Raw genomic sequence first — 17265 nt, forward strand, 5'->3', positions numbered from 1 at the left:
TATTTTTAATAGAAGAAGAATCACAGATTCATTTGTCATCAATACACATCAGTAAAACACAAGAAATGTCACTTTATCTGAAACTAGATTACACACTCAATTCTATATTCTTGGCATTGGCACAAAGCCTAAACTCGTATCTTCATTTAATATGGCTCTACATTGGATAATATAAAATATTTTTGGCAATATTTTTGGGGAGCCTGCAAATTGTTGTCGTAATCACAAGCGTGCACACTATTTTTGTTGCAACTGACTTGACGGGAGTTCAGTACTCAAGAGTAAAAAAATTCACCTTGTATTTTGAATCATTAATTTTAAAGAGCCTGTCTTAGATGGAGCTGTCTATTGCATTCATTTGTACTCCATTTTTGTACTCTTTGTATAGTGAATGTGTCTTGTATTGTGTGCGTGCTGGTAGGGTGAAGGTGTCTTGTGTATGGGCTGAGTTCGAAAGCAAAAAGATTCAATCCAAATCACTGCCACTTCAGAGTGCACATCCCTAGTAGTAGTAGTAATAATATTTTTAAAATGTATCTAGTGTTACGTTGTAATGCTTACAAAACAAAACAAAAAAAATCAGAAACAACCCAATAAATTCAATAAACATCTTGCAACTTGTAATAAATCCCAAAATGTAAGTCATTCATTTTCAATGAGCTGATGATTTGTTGTTCAGGAGAGTGCAGCTTTATGCAAATGCACAGTAATGTGCCAGCTACTAGTGGGAGTTCAGACTTCAGGTTTATATGACTCCTGATATAGTTTTTTCCTGGATATTATTTATACTATTATATTATTATTATTATTATTATTATTATTATTACCTTTCCTGTACTGAACCACATTACTGCTCTCTTTTGCTGATTACTTCTACAGTTGAGGAAAATATATTCATCATTCATGAATATTCCTGTTTCTGTAGTGACCTCTAGTTGGTTGAGCTTTGCTCCAAAATAATGGCTAGCATACACATACTTTTTTTTTGTAAACAAGGTTGAAATGTATTTATTTGTTCGTTTTACTTTTTCAGAAGTATATGCCAATGCTTAACCTCAGAGCTGATTGTAGCTGATGGTCTTAAATGTCTGTTTTCCCACAAGTTCAAAATCTCTACAGGTTCTTCACATCCAGGTGAATACCTGTGACCTGAGAATTTGCTATACATGATATGAGGAATGTGAGACATGTATTAACATGACTTTGCTTCATTTAAAGGTGAACTAAGCGAATTTTGACAAACGATGTTGATATTTGAAAGCACCAAAACAAACACTGTACCCCAACAGAACCTTGCCCCTATTTTGATATATCCGCCCCACACATACGTACACAACCCTGGCAATGAAGGTGGCGGAATATATCTCCCAGTTCTCTTTACTTGCTGTATTCTAAACAGAGTAAAACACTGGTTTTAATGTGTTTATACAGTTGTGCGTTTAGGCCCGAATCATACTCTACTCAAATATGTGAACGCAGACACATTGATGCATGGATGATTTCACAGGTGCATTCTCTGCATTGACCCAAGGGATGCTTTCGGTGCGTCCCAGTTCACATACTAATATGGTAGTATAAACCGCGAACACTGAAAATTCAAAATAAAAAAATAAGAAAGAAAGAAAATGGTGTAGTTTAAATACTTGCATGATGCAGTTGACCAAGAAAAAAAATGTGTGTAATGTTGGACACTTTAATTACATCGCAGAGGAGGGGCTATCGGACTCTGATTATGAATGACAAAATAACCTTCATACACTGAAATTCATAGGCTACACGGTTGAGTACATAGTGTATAAGTGCACAGTAATTAATTTGTCATTCAGGACGCAACTTTTGTCTGTCCCTTTTGAAATCAACTACTCATTTGTAAAACAACAGTTTGAACCTTGCCATTAGATTTTATAAAAGCATAAAGCTACCTGAATAACAACACCTTCAGATTAAAGGAATAGTTGAATATAACAGTCTCATTCAAGTTCTGTGGTTTATTAGCGCAATAGCGCCTGGACAAACATTAAGTAATTACCACATGTCCGTAAAATTGAAGTTTGTTGACAAGTTACTTGTCTTTGTTCATATATTTGCATAGAGTATTTCTGGCCATATGCTATTGCTTACAGTACATTAAGCATTGTGTACTTCCTCTTTGTCTGTTTTATATTAAGTGCAGCTCTGAAAACATGTCATTAGCATCATTGCACTTTCTCTGACACACGCAGGAAGTGATCCACTGCATCTTCCAGCGTAAGTTAGATCCCCCTTTGCATTGGAACTCTATGTTGACCATTTTGGACTTATTGGGAACGCAGCAGCGCTTGTCTGTGCAGATGCCGCAGTATGTCGGGCGGTGCTTCTTAACGCTGGTACAACCAGACAGCGAGAGCTTCTCTGCTTTACTGGCCTGGAATTTCGGTCTGCAGGTTTTACCTCTTGGCATCTAAGCATGAATGAGGGGGAAAAAAATTAAATAAATCAGTCCCTTTCTTGGTTATGATTAGGGGTTCAAAAGAGAACTTTGGAAAGGTTCCAGCTTCATTAATTTCATTCTAATATACCTGCATATATTTTTTTTTTTTTTTTTTTAACATGAAATATTTAAACCTGGGTCAGTCTAAACCCTGGGTTGACAGTTATTACTGGGTATTCGGTATTCATAAGCTGATGCTTCACACTGTGCGTTCCTAAACAGTCAATTTAATACAACATGCAGTGTTTCTGTGACTGTCCAAAGCACATGAATGACTAGGTTAAGCACATGAATGTGATAGGTTATGTTTATCTGTATTTAACCTAACATTCTTACACTGCACAAGTTTGGCACACAAAAGTGGTGCAAACCTTAATTTGGTGCAAGGTTCACCTTGCTTCTAATTTACAAGTGTGAAATGTTTCTTTAACCAGGCTTAAAAGCATTTAGAAAGTTGATAACCCATGGTTAAGCACAGTCGCTGTGTTTTCATCCACCTATTTTTATGAGCATTTAGAGATATCGCATAAAAAAACTGCGTTCAACTGAGTTGGATAATTTTTTTTTACCGGATAAGAAAACGTGCATAAACTGATGGAAACAAATTTACTGAATAAATTCCTCAATGCATCAAAAAAGCCATGTGACTTTGCGCAATTGGATGGCATAACTGGACTAACAAGCGGACCGATCTCACTGCAGAGCATCTGAAATGTTGTGTTAGTCATTATATATGAAAAAAGACCCACAGAGGCTTGTCCAACTGCAGCAAATGACCTTTTTCTTGCCCTTTCTTGATTTTCTTTTATTTTTGGCACCAGTTTATCATGAAGTGATGATTTTGTTCTCTTCGTCTCACTGGATGGAAATGGTGCTTTATTCACAAATGTTTTATGCAATATTCCGATTATATATATCTCTTTCAGTTTTTCTTACACTGATTTCGGTAATATGGCTGAATGTTTTACCCTGCTTGTGTAAAGTGCTTATTAACATCAGGATATGACGGTTTTCTTTTCAGTTGAGGCTTTTGTGTTCGTGTCAGGCCCACACATGCCTGTTCTTGACTAATTGTTTCAATGAAGTCTCACTACAAGATCCTAAGGTAAGTAATTTTCCTGTAAGCTCCTTAGGAATGCTGTAATAAAGTACTGTGACTCATCTTACATCAGTATTGACACCTCTCTCTCTCTCTCTCGCTCTCTTTTCAGAGTAGTCGGTCTTTCTTTTTCCCTCACTCACTGTACCACAGCGTCAGATTTCACTTTCTGGCAAATCCACCTTCAGATAAAGCTGATGAGATTGTATTACTCTGAGAGCTTGTACTTTTGATATTTAACTACGAACACAATTAGAAGCAGCCAGTTTAAGTATGCAGATTCAACTTTATAATACAATGATAGATACCATTGTACAAAAAGTATTTGGATAGTAAAGTGACTCTTAGAACGTCCTTATATCACAGTAAGTAGCACCACAATTGATGCTAGAGTTCTCAGAACTCAAATGGAGTAAATCTGCAATCTTATTAATCAAAACATTTGATTGATTTATTAATTGAAATGTCAGCAATTTTTTGGTTAAACTCATCTTCATTTCCACCGGTTAGAACTGACATAATTTTTCAAAGCCAGATTTTCAGTGACTTTCAGCTGGTGTCAAAGATATTTTTAGTAGATGTTCACTCATGTGAAAACGGTAATGACAAGTGTAGATCACCACGTTAACTAACATTTCACCACCAGAAAATGTCCAAATACTTAATTACAACACTAATTCATTGTCTAAATTTACAACACCATATATAATGTATATTATCTAAATAATCCAAAAATAATAATAATGTAATCATTTACTCACCCTCATACATTTTTCCATCTGACGCGTAAATTGAATGTGCAGACCATAAATATTACTTGAGCAAACTTATTTCCAGAAACCTTGACATCAGTGTATATTATCAGTTCATGATTTTTCTAATTTGTGTTAGACAATCAGTTGATGAACAGACGGAACTTTATTGACTTTCAAATCAAATCGTTGATCGACTTGTATATACAGAGCTCGGATCCAATGTTGCGATATGTCAATAGCATCAAACCTCACTGGTTCTTCTGTCACGACATTAGGTCAATCGCCACAAGAACCAACACTGTTAAGAAAAAAACCTACAGAAAACTCAAAAACTTGAGGCAACCAGCTTCAGGACTTTTTTGAGTTTGTGCAACATATGGAAAAATTGTTAACTTAATTTACAATTTGTCTGTGCTTTCATTAAAAACAATACAGTACGTTTCATGAACTACTGTTTCTTGTAGATCCACATTCAATCAATATTTTAAGTTTGCATTTTAAGTTAATATGAGCGCTGATATTACATAATAGTGATGTAGAATTTTTCTAGTTTGTCTATGAAAAGATATCTATAATCGCTCTAATAGTAACAACTTTTACAACAAAATATTATCAAAAACACTATAGATTTTAAACATAAATTTTCTGATTATTTCTGATTAACAAATATTTGTCATTATAAGTCCCCATGTTTTGCCCAAAAACAAAAATTATTAAAGTGTGTGAGTGACCAAACCACCCTCACCACCAAACTTGACATTATAAGTTCTTGCTGTTTAATATTTTAAATTGCTCAAACTAAATGGCCAAAAAATTACTTTAATTTTGGTCTCCAATCTAAATATTAAATAGAGAAGTCTACAAATACTTTTTTTTTTAATCTTCATTGCTCAAAACTTAAAGGAATATTAGCTGTATAGGTATACCACTGTTCTGCTAACATGTTTGACAAAATAACCAGTGTTGGGGGTAACGCAAGTTACGTAATATTACTTTTTTCAAGTAACTAGTAAAGTAACACACTACTTTTTATTTTACAAGAAAATATCTGAGTTACTTTTTCAAAAAAGTAAAGCCAGTTACTTTTTTCACATTTATTGACTGACATTGCGCTGTGTGAACATGATGTTACTGTAGTTCTAGACTAAATGTGAATGTGCATTAATTCATCCCACTCGCAAAAAACTGATTTAGTATTCATCAAAATGAATTAAAACAGTGAAGTGCAAACTCAGAATATGATACAAACCTGCAATAATTAAATGTTAAACAACACTAATGTATCTAATCCCATTTTATTAACCAATGCCTTTGCTGCCGACCTTTGATGATCCAGTTCAGCCATACTAAGCAAAAATGACTTTAGATAAACTAACAATTCTGCTTCATTGTTTTTTTTTTTTTATTATTGCTGAAGAGTGTTGAACCTTCTTCTCCTGTGTTCTACTGTACAGATGTGAATTTACTTTTCCTTCAGCCTGAGGTTTATTCATTAGACTTTTTGGTGTGAAAGGGCTTTTACATTTGCTATAAATATAACTTTTTGTATTAAAAACAATCAAGCCCTGCTCATATTTAAAAAGTAACGCAAAAGTAACGTAACACTTTACTTTCCATAAAAAGTAGCTAAGTAATGTAATTTGTTACTTTTTTAGGGAGTAGCGCAATATTGTAATGCATTACTTTTAAAAGTAACTTTCCCCAACAATGAAAATAACCAAGGCATTTCAACAACAACAAAAAAACTTTATTTTGTGGAAAACACTGTGATCAAAATTAGAGAACAGTAATCGCTTTAGCATCTAAATAAGATAACAACTGAAGTTTTGGAGGGTTACAGCTGTCAGAAATTAGTTGGAAGAGTAGAGGCCCTTGCTTTGAATGACTTTAGCACATCTGCGGCCGCAGGACTTCACTAGTTTCTCACACTGCGCTGGTGTGATCTTGGTCCACTCTTCTTCTATACTCTCTTCCGTAGTTCGGTAACTGTATTGGGTTTCTTAGCCATAACTTTGTTGCAAAGAATTTTCCAGAGATTTTCATTCGGGATTAGATCAGGACTCTGGCCTGGCCATTTCATTTTTTTAAATGTTCTTAGCTTCAAGGAGCTGCTTTGCCTGTTTTGCAGTGTGAAGGGAGCATTGTCTTGCATGAAAATTGCAGACTGATTGGGAGATGCTTAACAGGGAAGGTACTTCATGTTGCTTAAGGAAGTTCTGATAAACATTTGCATTCATCTTCCATGTAGCTGTATAAGAGGCCCAACTCCTGCTGCACAAAACATCCCCCAAACCATGGCACTTCCTCCTCCACCTTTCACTGACTCCTTTACACACTTGGACTTCAGTTTTTCCCCAGTTTGACACCGGACATAATGTTTCCCATCTGACCCAAATACATTAAACTTGCTCTCATCACTAAAGTAACCTTTGGACCAGTTCTCTCCACACAATATGCTCCTCAGCAAAGGTGAGCTTAGCCTTTTGATTCTTTCTGCTGATGAGAGGCTTGGTCACTGCAGAGTGTGCTTTCAGTCCGACTTCTCTTAAACATGCCGAGACGGATCCTTACCCTGTTCAGCGAGGAACTGGCAAAGCAATTCCAGCTGCAGTGTTGAACCGATTCCCCAATGAGAGTCTCTGCATTATCCTGTCATTTCGTGCATTTGTCTTAAGTGGACGACCAGCCTTTCTGAGGGACTTGAATGAATTAGTGTCACTGTAAATCTGCAATGTTCGAGAAATCACAGACTTGAAATGACTTGCTTCTCTTGCAATGGCTGAAAGGGTCATTCTTTTGGCCTTAATCTGGACAACCTCCTGTTGCAGGGGTTAGTCACTTTAGAGCAACCCGCCATCTTGCAATCTCAGTGAAAATTGGAGGAATGCTTCCAGTTAAATAGGGTTTGTCATACTGTATAATTAAGGAAATTGGCATCAGGTGCCAGATTATCACAAATAACTTGGAGGTATATGTAAGCGTTCTCTCATTTTGATCAGAGTTCTTTTTCAAATTCATTCATTTAAGTTTTTTATACTGTGCCTCGGAATACAATTAATTCATGAAATATGCTTAAAAACTGCGCTTCTACTCCTGTTAGGATAACTTTAAATAGGTCTAAGCAGTGACCTTGAAATATACCTTGAAAGGACATTATAGGTTGTTCTCTAATTTTGATCTCCACTGTATATATTAATATATAATGTAGTTGAAATGATTTACAGTGAATAAAGTTTGATATTATTAACGTGTCACAATAAATGATTTGGACAATGATTGTTCAACAAAACAATTAGATTTACTTGAATTTTTGATCTGTTCATCATGCATACAGTATGATCATTTTGTCCTCTGAAGATTTGGATTAAATCAATGGAGGTGTATGGATTACATGTAGGCTAACTTTTTGTCATTTTTGGCGATTGAATACAAGTTTGGAATGGCATGAAGGATGAGTAGATGAAGACAGAATTTCTAGTTTAACCTTGCCCAGCATGTGAACTTCCAGCAGGACGGATCTCTTACCTTAAGTCCCTTTAGAGCCTTTTTATCACATGGTCGAAGCAGACAGAGTCGGCGCTCTTTTCTCATCTCGCACTTGCTGTTGTCGTTGTTGACTCGTACAGAGATGCCGATGCCGCAGGTCCGTGAACAGGGTGACCAGGGTGTGGTCTGGACCAAACAGTTCTTCTTCCAGGCTAAGGGAGGATCCCTGTAAGCTTTCAGTGTTACAGTCACAAAGCACTACGTCATCCCACAGCACACATTCAAACATCTGCCCTCACCCCAGGCTTCACATTCTGATAGAAACAATGAATCTGTGAATACTGTATAGTTATTGATCTGTCACAGCTACTTAGGAGCTGTTTAGTTATGACGTCAATTCATAGAACAACCCAGAAGGCATATTCACCATGGGTTCTCTCTGGAGTTTTTAAGATTTGACCGTTTTCTAGTTATAAATAATGTTAGTACAAGGTTAATATCACTCTACATGTTGCTCTTAGATAGCTAGCAAATTGGAAGTAGTTTATTTTTAGTATGGATGTTTGAAAACAGTGCCAACTACACTTTATGTAAACCACAAGTTTATGTGCTTGACGAATGACTTTTACTTGCAGTAAGTGAACAAAAATCTGTCCTCTTATGGCAACTTACATTTGAGCCATAAGTGCATGTAATTTATTTCATGAAAATCTCTTCAGACTTTTAACTGCTGTTCTAAAAGTCCCTAAGAAATTCTAGAGTGAACCCATGACTGCAAAATGTAAAATGTTTCTTTAGTTTGGGACCCATTCTCACAAATGTTGCCTCAATAAACTTAATTTGCTGCTTATTAATAGTTAGTAAGATAGATGTAAAATATGGTCATACAGTATAGAGCACATATTACTGCCTTATTCTGCAAGTACTAATAAACAGTCAATATGCTAGTAATATGGATGCTAATAAGCAACTAGTTATTAGAGAGAACTGGGGCCTGTTCCATAAAAGACGCTAAGAAAAGCGGGGATTAAAGTCCAAAACCTGACTTGAAATAACCTAACAAATCAGTCGGGACTAAAGCGGTTTCATAAAGGACCATTTAAGTTCACGCAATCTCACTACGAGCCAGGTTTAGTGAGTCGGGATAATTTGATGTGCACGCTTATTCTTAAGCAGCCCTTAATGTCGATCATGGATCAAATCGATCCACCATGGCAAACAGCGAATATTTGTGTTTAATGCATTTGAGACGTTATGTTTTCCTCAGTGTATAACTGACACGTCACAGGTATATTTTTCATCTGTAAATGTTAGAAAGTCATGCAAATATATCCATGTTGCTGTCAGGAGTGGGCGAGGCTTACGTGAGTGAACGAGCGCTGCTGCGCGCATGCGCGCTACACAGACGGAGCAGAATAGAATTCAGTGATTTTAACTTTTGATTTAGTGTTTTTAATGCTTTAAAGAGCCATTTTAGATTGCAATGTTTTAATGTCCTAATAACCATAAAAGGTGCAGCTGTCATAAATTCAGAGAGAAAGGCTGCATGGCTAGAAACTGCTGATCAATTAAACGCGCAAGTAGCAACTATGTTAAAATGTCATTGGCCTATTTTGGGCACAATACATTAAATACGGTTGGTTGTAGCCTATTTTTTATTTATTTGATTATGTAAGGTGTATTTTCTGTATACTTTTATTTTTGTATTAATAATAAAGTCAACTAATTGTATGTGAGAGAGTCAGTGGTAATATCAATGCGTTCCTGGTCAGTGTTAGAGGAGCTCAGCTTAGCCGGACAGTTAGCCTGCTCCTGACCAGGTTAGTTTGCCAGCATAAGTTGCCACAGTGACTGAGCTTGAGCTATGGTAATTTTGCTTTCAGAAACCAAATCAAGTGAAAATAAGTCAGAATTACTGAAATAAGCCTGGCTTATTTGGTAAACTTGTTTTATGGAACAGGCCCCTGGTCCTTATACTAGTTTATACAAACTAGTGTATTAGTGTTCCCACATTTCCTTATGGCTTCAAGGACAGCAACATGAACTGCTCCGTTGGTTAAAAGTACATCTCTACTCTATCATATCCCATTCTCCTCATCTGAGTAACTTCAACATGCTTATAAAGGAATGCTTGTTCCAAATTAGTAATGCTCTATTAACAACATTTGTGACATGCTGTCAGTTTAATTACCATAAATAATTATAAAATAAATAAATAAAAATAAAAATGCTTACAGCGAAGCACTTACAATGAAAGAAAATTGGACCAGGCAGTAAATTTTAGAAGTATAGGCACAAGGTTTACACATTACAGTTTACAGCTGTATTTTGCACAGAATCTACTGTCATGCAAGGTTTTAAATTAAAAAATGTGACGGATCTAATGGCATATTATTTCACTCCATGGCTGCAACTGCACCCCTACACCTAGCCCTAACACTAACCAAATTGAGCCTGCTGATCAGTAAAGGTGTCCTCCAAGGTCCAGGATAGGAACCTTGGTTTTGAGCACGAGTAACAATATGAGCTGCACCAGCACCTCAAAAGGGAGTGGCATCATTCCTCAGATTTCTTCTGTTCAGAAAGTGATTCGTCTTAGCCCATGGTTATGAGTTGTCTTTTTGCACCAGGATAGGATTTCATGTTCTGCAACCTCTCTGAGTGCATAATACTCCTTGTGGGCAACACAATGTTATTTCAGGAGTGTGTTCCATGCTGTCTTCATTTTATGAGTGAGGACTTGCATGGTAAGTGTGTCAATTGTTTGGCCATTCGTCAAGCTCATGCTGCACTTAATGGCTCTGCTAGTTGCATGCACTGTGAGATTTTTAATAGTACTTTAGAAGTATTTAAAAATACTTAGTTCTCTGCCCATCTTCTTTTCAAGGAAAAGACTGGTTTCACCCCATCACTCGCACTAAATCCCTTTGGGTCCTTTTCTCTCTCTCTCACTGGAGCATGTTAACCCTATTTCACTGGTTGAATTTGCTCATAATGATGTTGTTGTTATGTCCGGGCCCAGAAGCATGGGATGTGGTCTCTGGATGACATTCTTATGACCACTGCCGTCGAGGCTCTGAGTACAGCAGCGGTTTAGCTGCTCTCTAGAGGTCAGGAGGCGCTGCATTTATCAGCTTATATTGAGCTGCTTGAAGTTGTCTCGTGTGCTGTGGAGATGCTTCACATACAAGTCATGCAGAACAACTTTGGAGCTGATTGGTAAATCTTATTTGGTTGCCATACCATGGCAGTCCTGCAGGCCTACCAAGCAGATATCCTTAAGGACATGGCTGATCCTGACCCACAGAAGGAGGGAAAGCCTCCTTCCTCTCCCTTTTGCAGAAAAGAACCATGGAGAAAGTGCCTCTTTCTAGAACAGAGTTGGCGGACTTAGGTCAAGAAGTATGCTTGTAGAAGTATGTTGACAGTATGCTGACACTGAAGCACATCTCGATGAAGATTCGGCCGGTGGACTGGTTTGTCATGATAGATCTGAAGGATGCTTATTTCCACATTCAGATCATTCAGAGACAAGATGTTTCTCAGGTTCACTTTTGGGGGCAAAGGATTTCAATTTTGAGTACTTCCTTGGCTTAGAATTGCGCTTTGCATGTTTAGGAAGTGCATGGATACAACTTTGGTGCCTCAGGGAGGGAGGCAACAGCACGAGCAGATATTAAATTGGTCTGTTTCTATATGGGGTTCAGACGGTCATCACATCAGGGGGTGTTGTCATAGCATCAGCTGGCGATGCATTGTTCCCTATTCAGGGAACCAAGGTTACATATGTAACCGAGATGTTTCTTTTGTAATTCTGTCTGGCTCAACCAGACAATGGTGGGCGGTATTAGAGTAAATAGCCTTTGCCGTCAAGATGGGCTATGTTCACTTGTGTAAAAAGTGTACATAGACACTCTATATTTTTTCTATGATAACAGACATTATGCTACAAATACTATTCAACTTTAATTGCATCTAACCTGGAGTATTCCTTTTAAGTCAACGTGAAATCAAAATCGTACCTACAGTAGTTACATTCTTAATGTCCTCGCTCTTGTTGAGAGTGAATTTGTTCTCATTTAGCCTGTCTGTTTTTTTTGTAGTTTTATGTAGCACAATTTCATAAATGCTAAATTTCAACATAAGAGATATTTCAGTTTCACAAAGAAATGTGCAGTATTTTGTCTGAGAAATAATAAAAAGACACTTTTTCATTCATAAATCTCATTTTGTTAAATAAAAAAAAAGTGAGAAAATCATATTGTGAAACCAGTATCGTGAATCATATTGTTTTTGGGTTAAGTTGAGTTGAGTGAATTGTTACATCCCTAGTAATAACCCTCTTCATCTCTAAAATAATTTTTGTTTCTGCTGATGTAACAACTTGTGTGGGAGATGAAAAATAAAATAAAATCACATGCTAACATGTTTCTATCTAATCAAACCCTAATGGAGAGAATCATTTTCTCAGAATATTCAAATTACAGGTGTATCTCAATACATTAGAATGTCGTGGAAAAGTTCATTTATTGTAAACTTGTGTATTAAATAAATTCAATGCACACAGACTGAAGTAGTTTAAGTCTTTGGTTCTTTTAATTGTGATTGATTTTGGCTCACATTTAACAAAAACCCACCAATTCACTATCTCAACAAATTAGAATATGGTGACATGCTAATCAGCTAATCAACTCAAAACACCTGCAAAGGTTTCCTGAGCCTTCAAAATGGTCTCTCAGTTTGGTTCTCTAGGCTACACAATCATGGGGAAGACTGCTGATCTGACAGTTGTCCAGAAGACAATCATTGATACCCTTCACAAGGAGGGTAAGCCACAAACATTCATTGCCAAAGAAGCCGGCTATTCACAGAGTGCTGTATCCAAGCATGTTAACAGAAAGTTGAGTGGAAGGAAAAAGTGTGGAAGAAAAAGATGCACAACCAACCGAGAGAACCGCAGCCTTATGAGGATTGTCAAGCAAAATCGATTCAAGAATTTGGGTGAACTTCATAAGGAATGGACTGAGGCTGGGGTCAAGGCATCAAGAGCCACCACACACAGACGTGTCAAGGAATTTGGCTACAGTTGTCGTATTCCTCTTGTTAAGCCACTCCTGAACCACAGACAACGTCAGAGGCGTCTTACCTGGGCTAAGGAGAAGAAGAACCGGACTGTTGCCCAGTGGTCCAAAGTCCGCTTTTCAGATGAGAGCAAGTTTTGTATTTCATTTGGAAAAAAAAGGTCCTAAAGTCTGGAGGAAGGGTGGAGAACCTCATAGCCCAAGTTGCTTGAAGTACAGTGTTAAGTTTCCACAGTCTGTGATGATTTGGGCAATTTCATCTGCTGGTGTTGGTCCATTGTGTTTTTTGAAAACCAAAGTCACTGCACCCGTTTACCAAGAAATTTACCAAAGATGCTGATTTCATTTTCCACACTGCCAAAAGCACCAAAAGTTGGTTAAATGACCATGGTGTTGGTGTGCTTGACTGGCCAGCAAACTCACCAGACCTATGGGGTATTGTCAAGAGGAAAATGAGAACCAAGAGACCAAAAAAATGCAGATGAGCTGAAGGCCACTGTCAAAGAAACCTGGGCTTCCATACCACCTCAGCAGTGCCACAAACTGATCACCTCCATGCCACGCCGAATTGAGGCAGTAATTAAAGCAAAAGGAGCCCCTACCATGTATTGAGTACATATACAGTAAATGAACATACAGTACTTTCCAGAAGACCAACAATTCACTAAATTGTTAGTGAAGTGTTAGTGATTTTTTTTTTTTTTTTTTTTTGTTGGTCTTATGAAGTATTCTAATTTGTTGAGTATTCTAATTTGGTGAGCCAAAATCATCACAATTAAAAGAGCCAAAGACTTAAACTACTTCAATCTGTGTGTGTTGAATTTATTTAGCAAACGAGTTTCACAATTTGAGTTGAATTACTGAAATAAATGAACTTTTCCACGACATTCTAATTTGAGATGCACCTGTATGTAATGTATTATGCTTTTTTTTTTTCTTTTTGATGTCTCACACTGGGTGATATTCACCTGACATGGTCCTGTAGGTGGTGTCCTGCTGGTGTTTGGGGCTTTGATTGCTCTTGAGTCCTGCTGGTAAGCTGCCCTGGAGAGCAGCGGGACTTAACATTCCAGCCGGCTTTTGGATGAAGGCAGGAGTACAGCCGATGGCTCCAGCAATGCAAGTGCACTTGTAGAGTAGGCTGGGTTGGAAGGCCTGTCCGTTATCATAGTGAGCCCCATTCAGGTCACAACCAACCCCCATCATGTCTACAAAAATATGCAGGATTGACTATTACGTACAAAAAATTTAACTTAATTTAAGAGATCCAGTTGTGGTCATGAGGTTAAATAAAATCCTAAAACTACTTTAAAACGAGGCAGTTACTTTAGTACAATGTAGCCACAATTTACCTAAAACTAGGGAACAAATGATTCAAATGTGGCCACAAAATAAACGTTGTGGGAATGGATTCTTAATTTGTGGTCACAATATTTACATACAGTGGGGGAAAAAAATTAGTTGATCCCCTGCTGATTTTGTATGTTTGCCCACTGACAAAGAAATGATCAGTCTATAATTTTAATGGTAGGTTTATTTTAACAATGAGAGACAGAATAACAACAACAAAAATCCAGAAAAACGCATTTCAAAAAAGTTATAAATTGATTTGCATTTTAATGAGTGAAATAAGTATTTGATCCCCTATCAATCAGCAAGATTTCTGGCTCCCAATTGTCTTTTACACAGGTAAGGAGCTGAGATTAGGAGCACTCTCTTAAAGGGAGTGCTCCTAATCTCAGTTTGTTACCTGTATTAAAGACACCTGTCCTCAGAAGCAATCAATCAATCAGATTCCAAACTCTCCACCATGGCCAAGACCAAAGAGCTGTCCAAGGATGTCAGGGACAAGATTGTAGACCTACACAAGGAATGGGCTACGAGACCATCGCCAAGCAGCTTGGTGAGAAGGTTACAACAGTTGGTGCGATTATTCGCAAATGGAATAAACACAAAATAACTGTCAATCTCCCTCGGACTGGGGCTCCATGAAAGATCTCACCTCGTGGAGTTCCAGAACTACACGGGAGGATCTTGTCAATGATCTCAAGGCAGCTGGGACCATAGTCACCAAGAAAACAATTGGTAACACACTACGCCGTGAAGAACTGAAATCCTGCAAAATCCTGCAGTGCCCGCAAGGTCCCCCTGCTCAAGAAAGCACATGTACAGCCCGTCTGAAGTTTGCCAATGATTCAGAGGAGAACTGGGTGAAATCAAGCTCTTTGGCATCAACTCAACTCGTCGTGTTTGGAGGAGGAATGCTGCCTACGACCCCAAGAACACCATCCCCACCGTCAAACATGGAGGTGGAAACATTATGCTTCGGGGGTGTTTTTCTGTTGGTCAAAGGGGACAGGACAACTGCACCGCATCAAAGGGACGATGGACAGGGCCATGTATCGTCAGGCACTGAAACCAGCCAGGGCATTGAAAATGGGTTGTGGATGGGTGATGACATGACAATGACCTAAAACACACGGCCAAGGCAACAAAGGAGTGGCTCAAGAAGAAGAACATTAAGGTGCTGGAGTGGCCTAGCCAGTCTCCAGACCATAATCCCATAGAAAATCTGTGGAGGGAGCTGAAGGTTCGAGTTGCCAAACGTCAGCTTCAAAACCTTCATGACTTGGAGAGGATCTGCAAAGAGGAGTGGGACAAAATCCCTCCTGAGATGTTTGCAAACCTGGTGGCCAACTACAAGAAACGTCTGACCTCTGTGATTGCCAACAAGGGTTTTGCCACCAAGTAGTAAGTCAATGTTTTGCGAAGGGGTCAAATACTTATTTGACTCATTAAAATGCAAATCAATTTATAACTTTTTTGAAATGCGTTTTTCTGTATTTTTTAATTTTTTTTTGTTGTTCTGTCTCTCACTGTTCAAATAAATCTACCATTAAAGTTATTGACTGATCATTTCTTTGTCAGTGGGAAAATGTACAAAATCAGCAGGGGATCAAATAATTTGGTAACACTTTATTTTGATGGTCCCTTTTGAACATTCTGTTGACAATGTAAGTAATGTTGCAACTACATGTCAACTTATTCCAACCCTAACCCTACCAGTCTACTAATACACTACTAACACTCTAATGAGAGTTGGTAGAAATGTAGGTGCAATGTTATTTATAGTCAACAGAATGTGTTAAAGGGACCATCAAAATAAAGTGAAACCAATAATTTTTTCCCCCACCATATATGTATGTTTTATTTTCTCCCTGCATATCATATCATGTGCGAGGATTCTCATTACACTGCTGTATTATCAAAAAACAATTTAGCTTCTAAACTAAATATCCTAATTTTTAAGAAGTTGTAATGTTGATTGTAAGAACCACATAGGGTTTTTCATAAAACGCTCACTCACAAGCACAGACGCCAACTTCATAACGTGGCTGGTCTTTGGAAAAGTCACAGTACATGCTTTTGTGAGGGTCACAGACATCCCTCTCGTTGCATGATTCCCCAATCTGACGTGCACAGGTTTTGCAGCAGCCACAGCCATCCAAGATGGAGCTGACACCAGGGGCACACAGCGGCCGGACGCCACATTTACACGGCCAGCTACAGAACTGCCTCCTCTCAACCAGGCCCGTCACTTCCCGCTGCTTCTGCCTGCTATCAGCACCCTGCAATACATGCAAAAAGAAAATAAGACCCTGGAATCAAAGCTATCATAGAGAGAGAGAGAGATACTCTGATGATTTTATCACCTCTGTGGGCTCATTTGTAGTTATTTGTGAAAGAATCACTAATGTCATGCTCTTATTCTTTGGTTTTAATTTCCTTGCCATGCACCCTTAATGTGTTTAGAGCATAGTTATTTGATTAATGTGGGTTTTTGAATGAACAATCCAAATTAGGATGACAACATAAAACTTAAAGATGAATATATACTGAATACATATTATACTATACATTTATATACATACAGTATAATACATTTATACTAAATATATATTATAAAAAGATAAAACACTAGCTAATTTTTATAACAGGGTTAGATAAAGGCCTACTGACACACACAAAAAAGAAAGGTATATGCACTTGAAACTTGAATATTTTTGGAATCTCTTCATTTACAAGAACTGCCCAAACAAACCAATTCACCAGAATAAATCTAGCTTTCCAAAGCTACATATGAGAGAGGATATATAGAGAGAAAGAGTTTTTTTTTTAGGATGAACCGATACACTAGAATGAATCAAATTTTTCAAACGTTAGAGAGAGAGAGTCTGAACTGAATTACCAAATTGATTCACTAAAATGAATTGGACTTGCCAGCGCTACAAATGAGCCAGGGCTGACAGTGTGGTTGTTCACATCCACTTGCAGTAAAATAACACAAATGTGACCAGCGCTACCGGCGTCGAC

At 37.7% G+C, this 17265-nt stretch overlaps 1 protein-coding gene across 1 annotated transcript; it reads right to left on the reverse strand.

Annotated features, from left to right (window-relative positions):
* Positions 1–132: 132 nt before the first annotated feature.
* ccn6 (cellular communication network factor 6) lies at positions 133–16652 on the reverse strand. The gene is made up of 5 exons (XM_058755944.1): positions 16605–16652; positions 16259–16550; positions 13860–14099; positions 7850–8043; positions 133–2440 (listed from the first exon to the last, which is right to left on the reverse strand). The coding sequence occupies exons 1-5, from the start codon at positions 16650–16652 to the stop codon at positions 2159–2161; spliced, it is 1056 nt and encodes a 351-aa protein (XP_058611927.1). The 3' UTR covers positions 133–2158.
* Between the last annotated feature and the right edge of the window lie 613 nt (positions 16653–17265).

This window comes from Onychostoma macrolepis, chromosome 20, assembly GCF_012432095.1.
Source record: "Onychostoma macrolepis isolate SWU-2019 chromosome 20, ASM1243209v1, whole genome shotgun sequence".
Taxonomy (NCBI): Eukaryota; Metazoa; Chordata; class Actinopteri; order Cypriniformes; family Cyprinidae; genus Onychostoma; species Onychostoma macrolepis.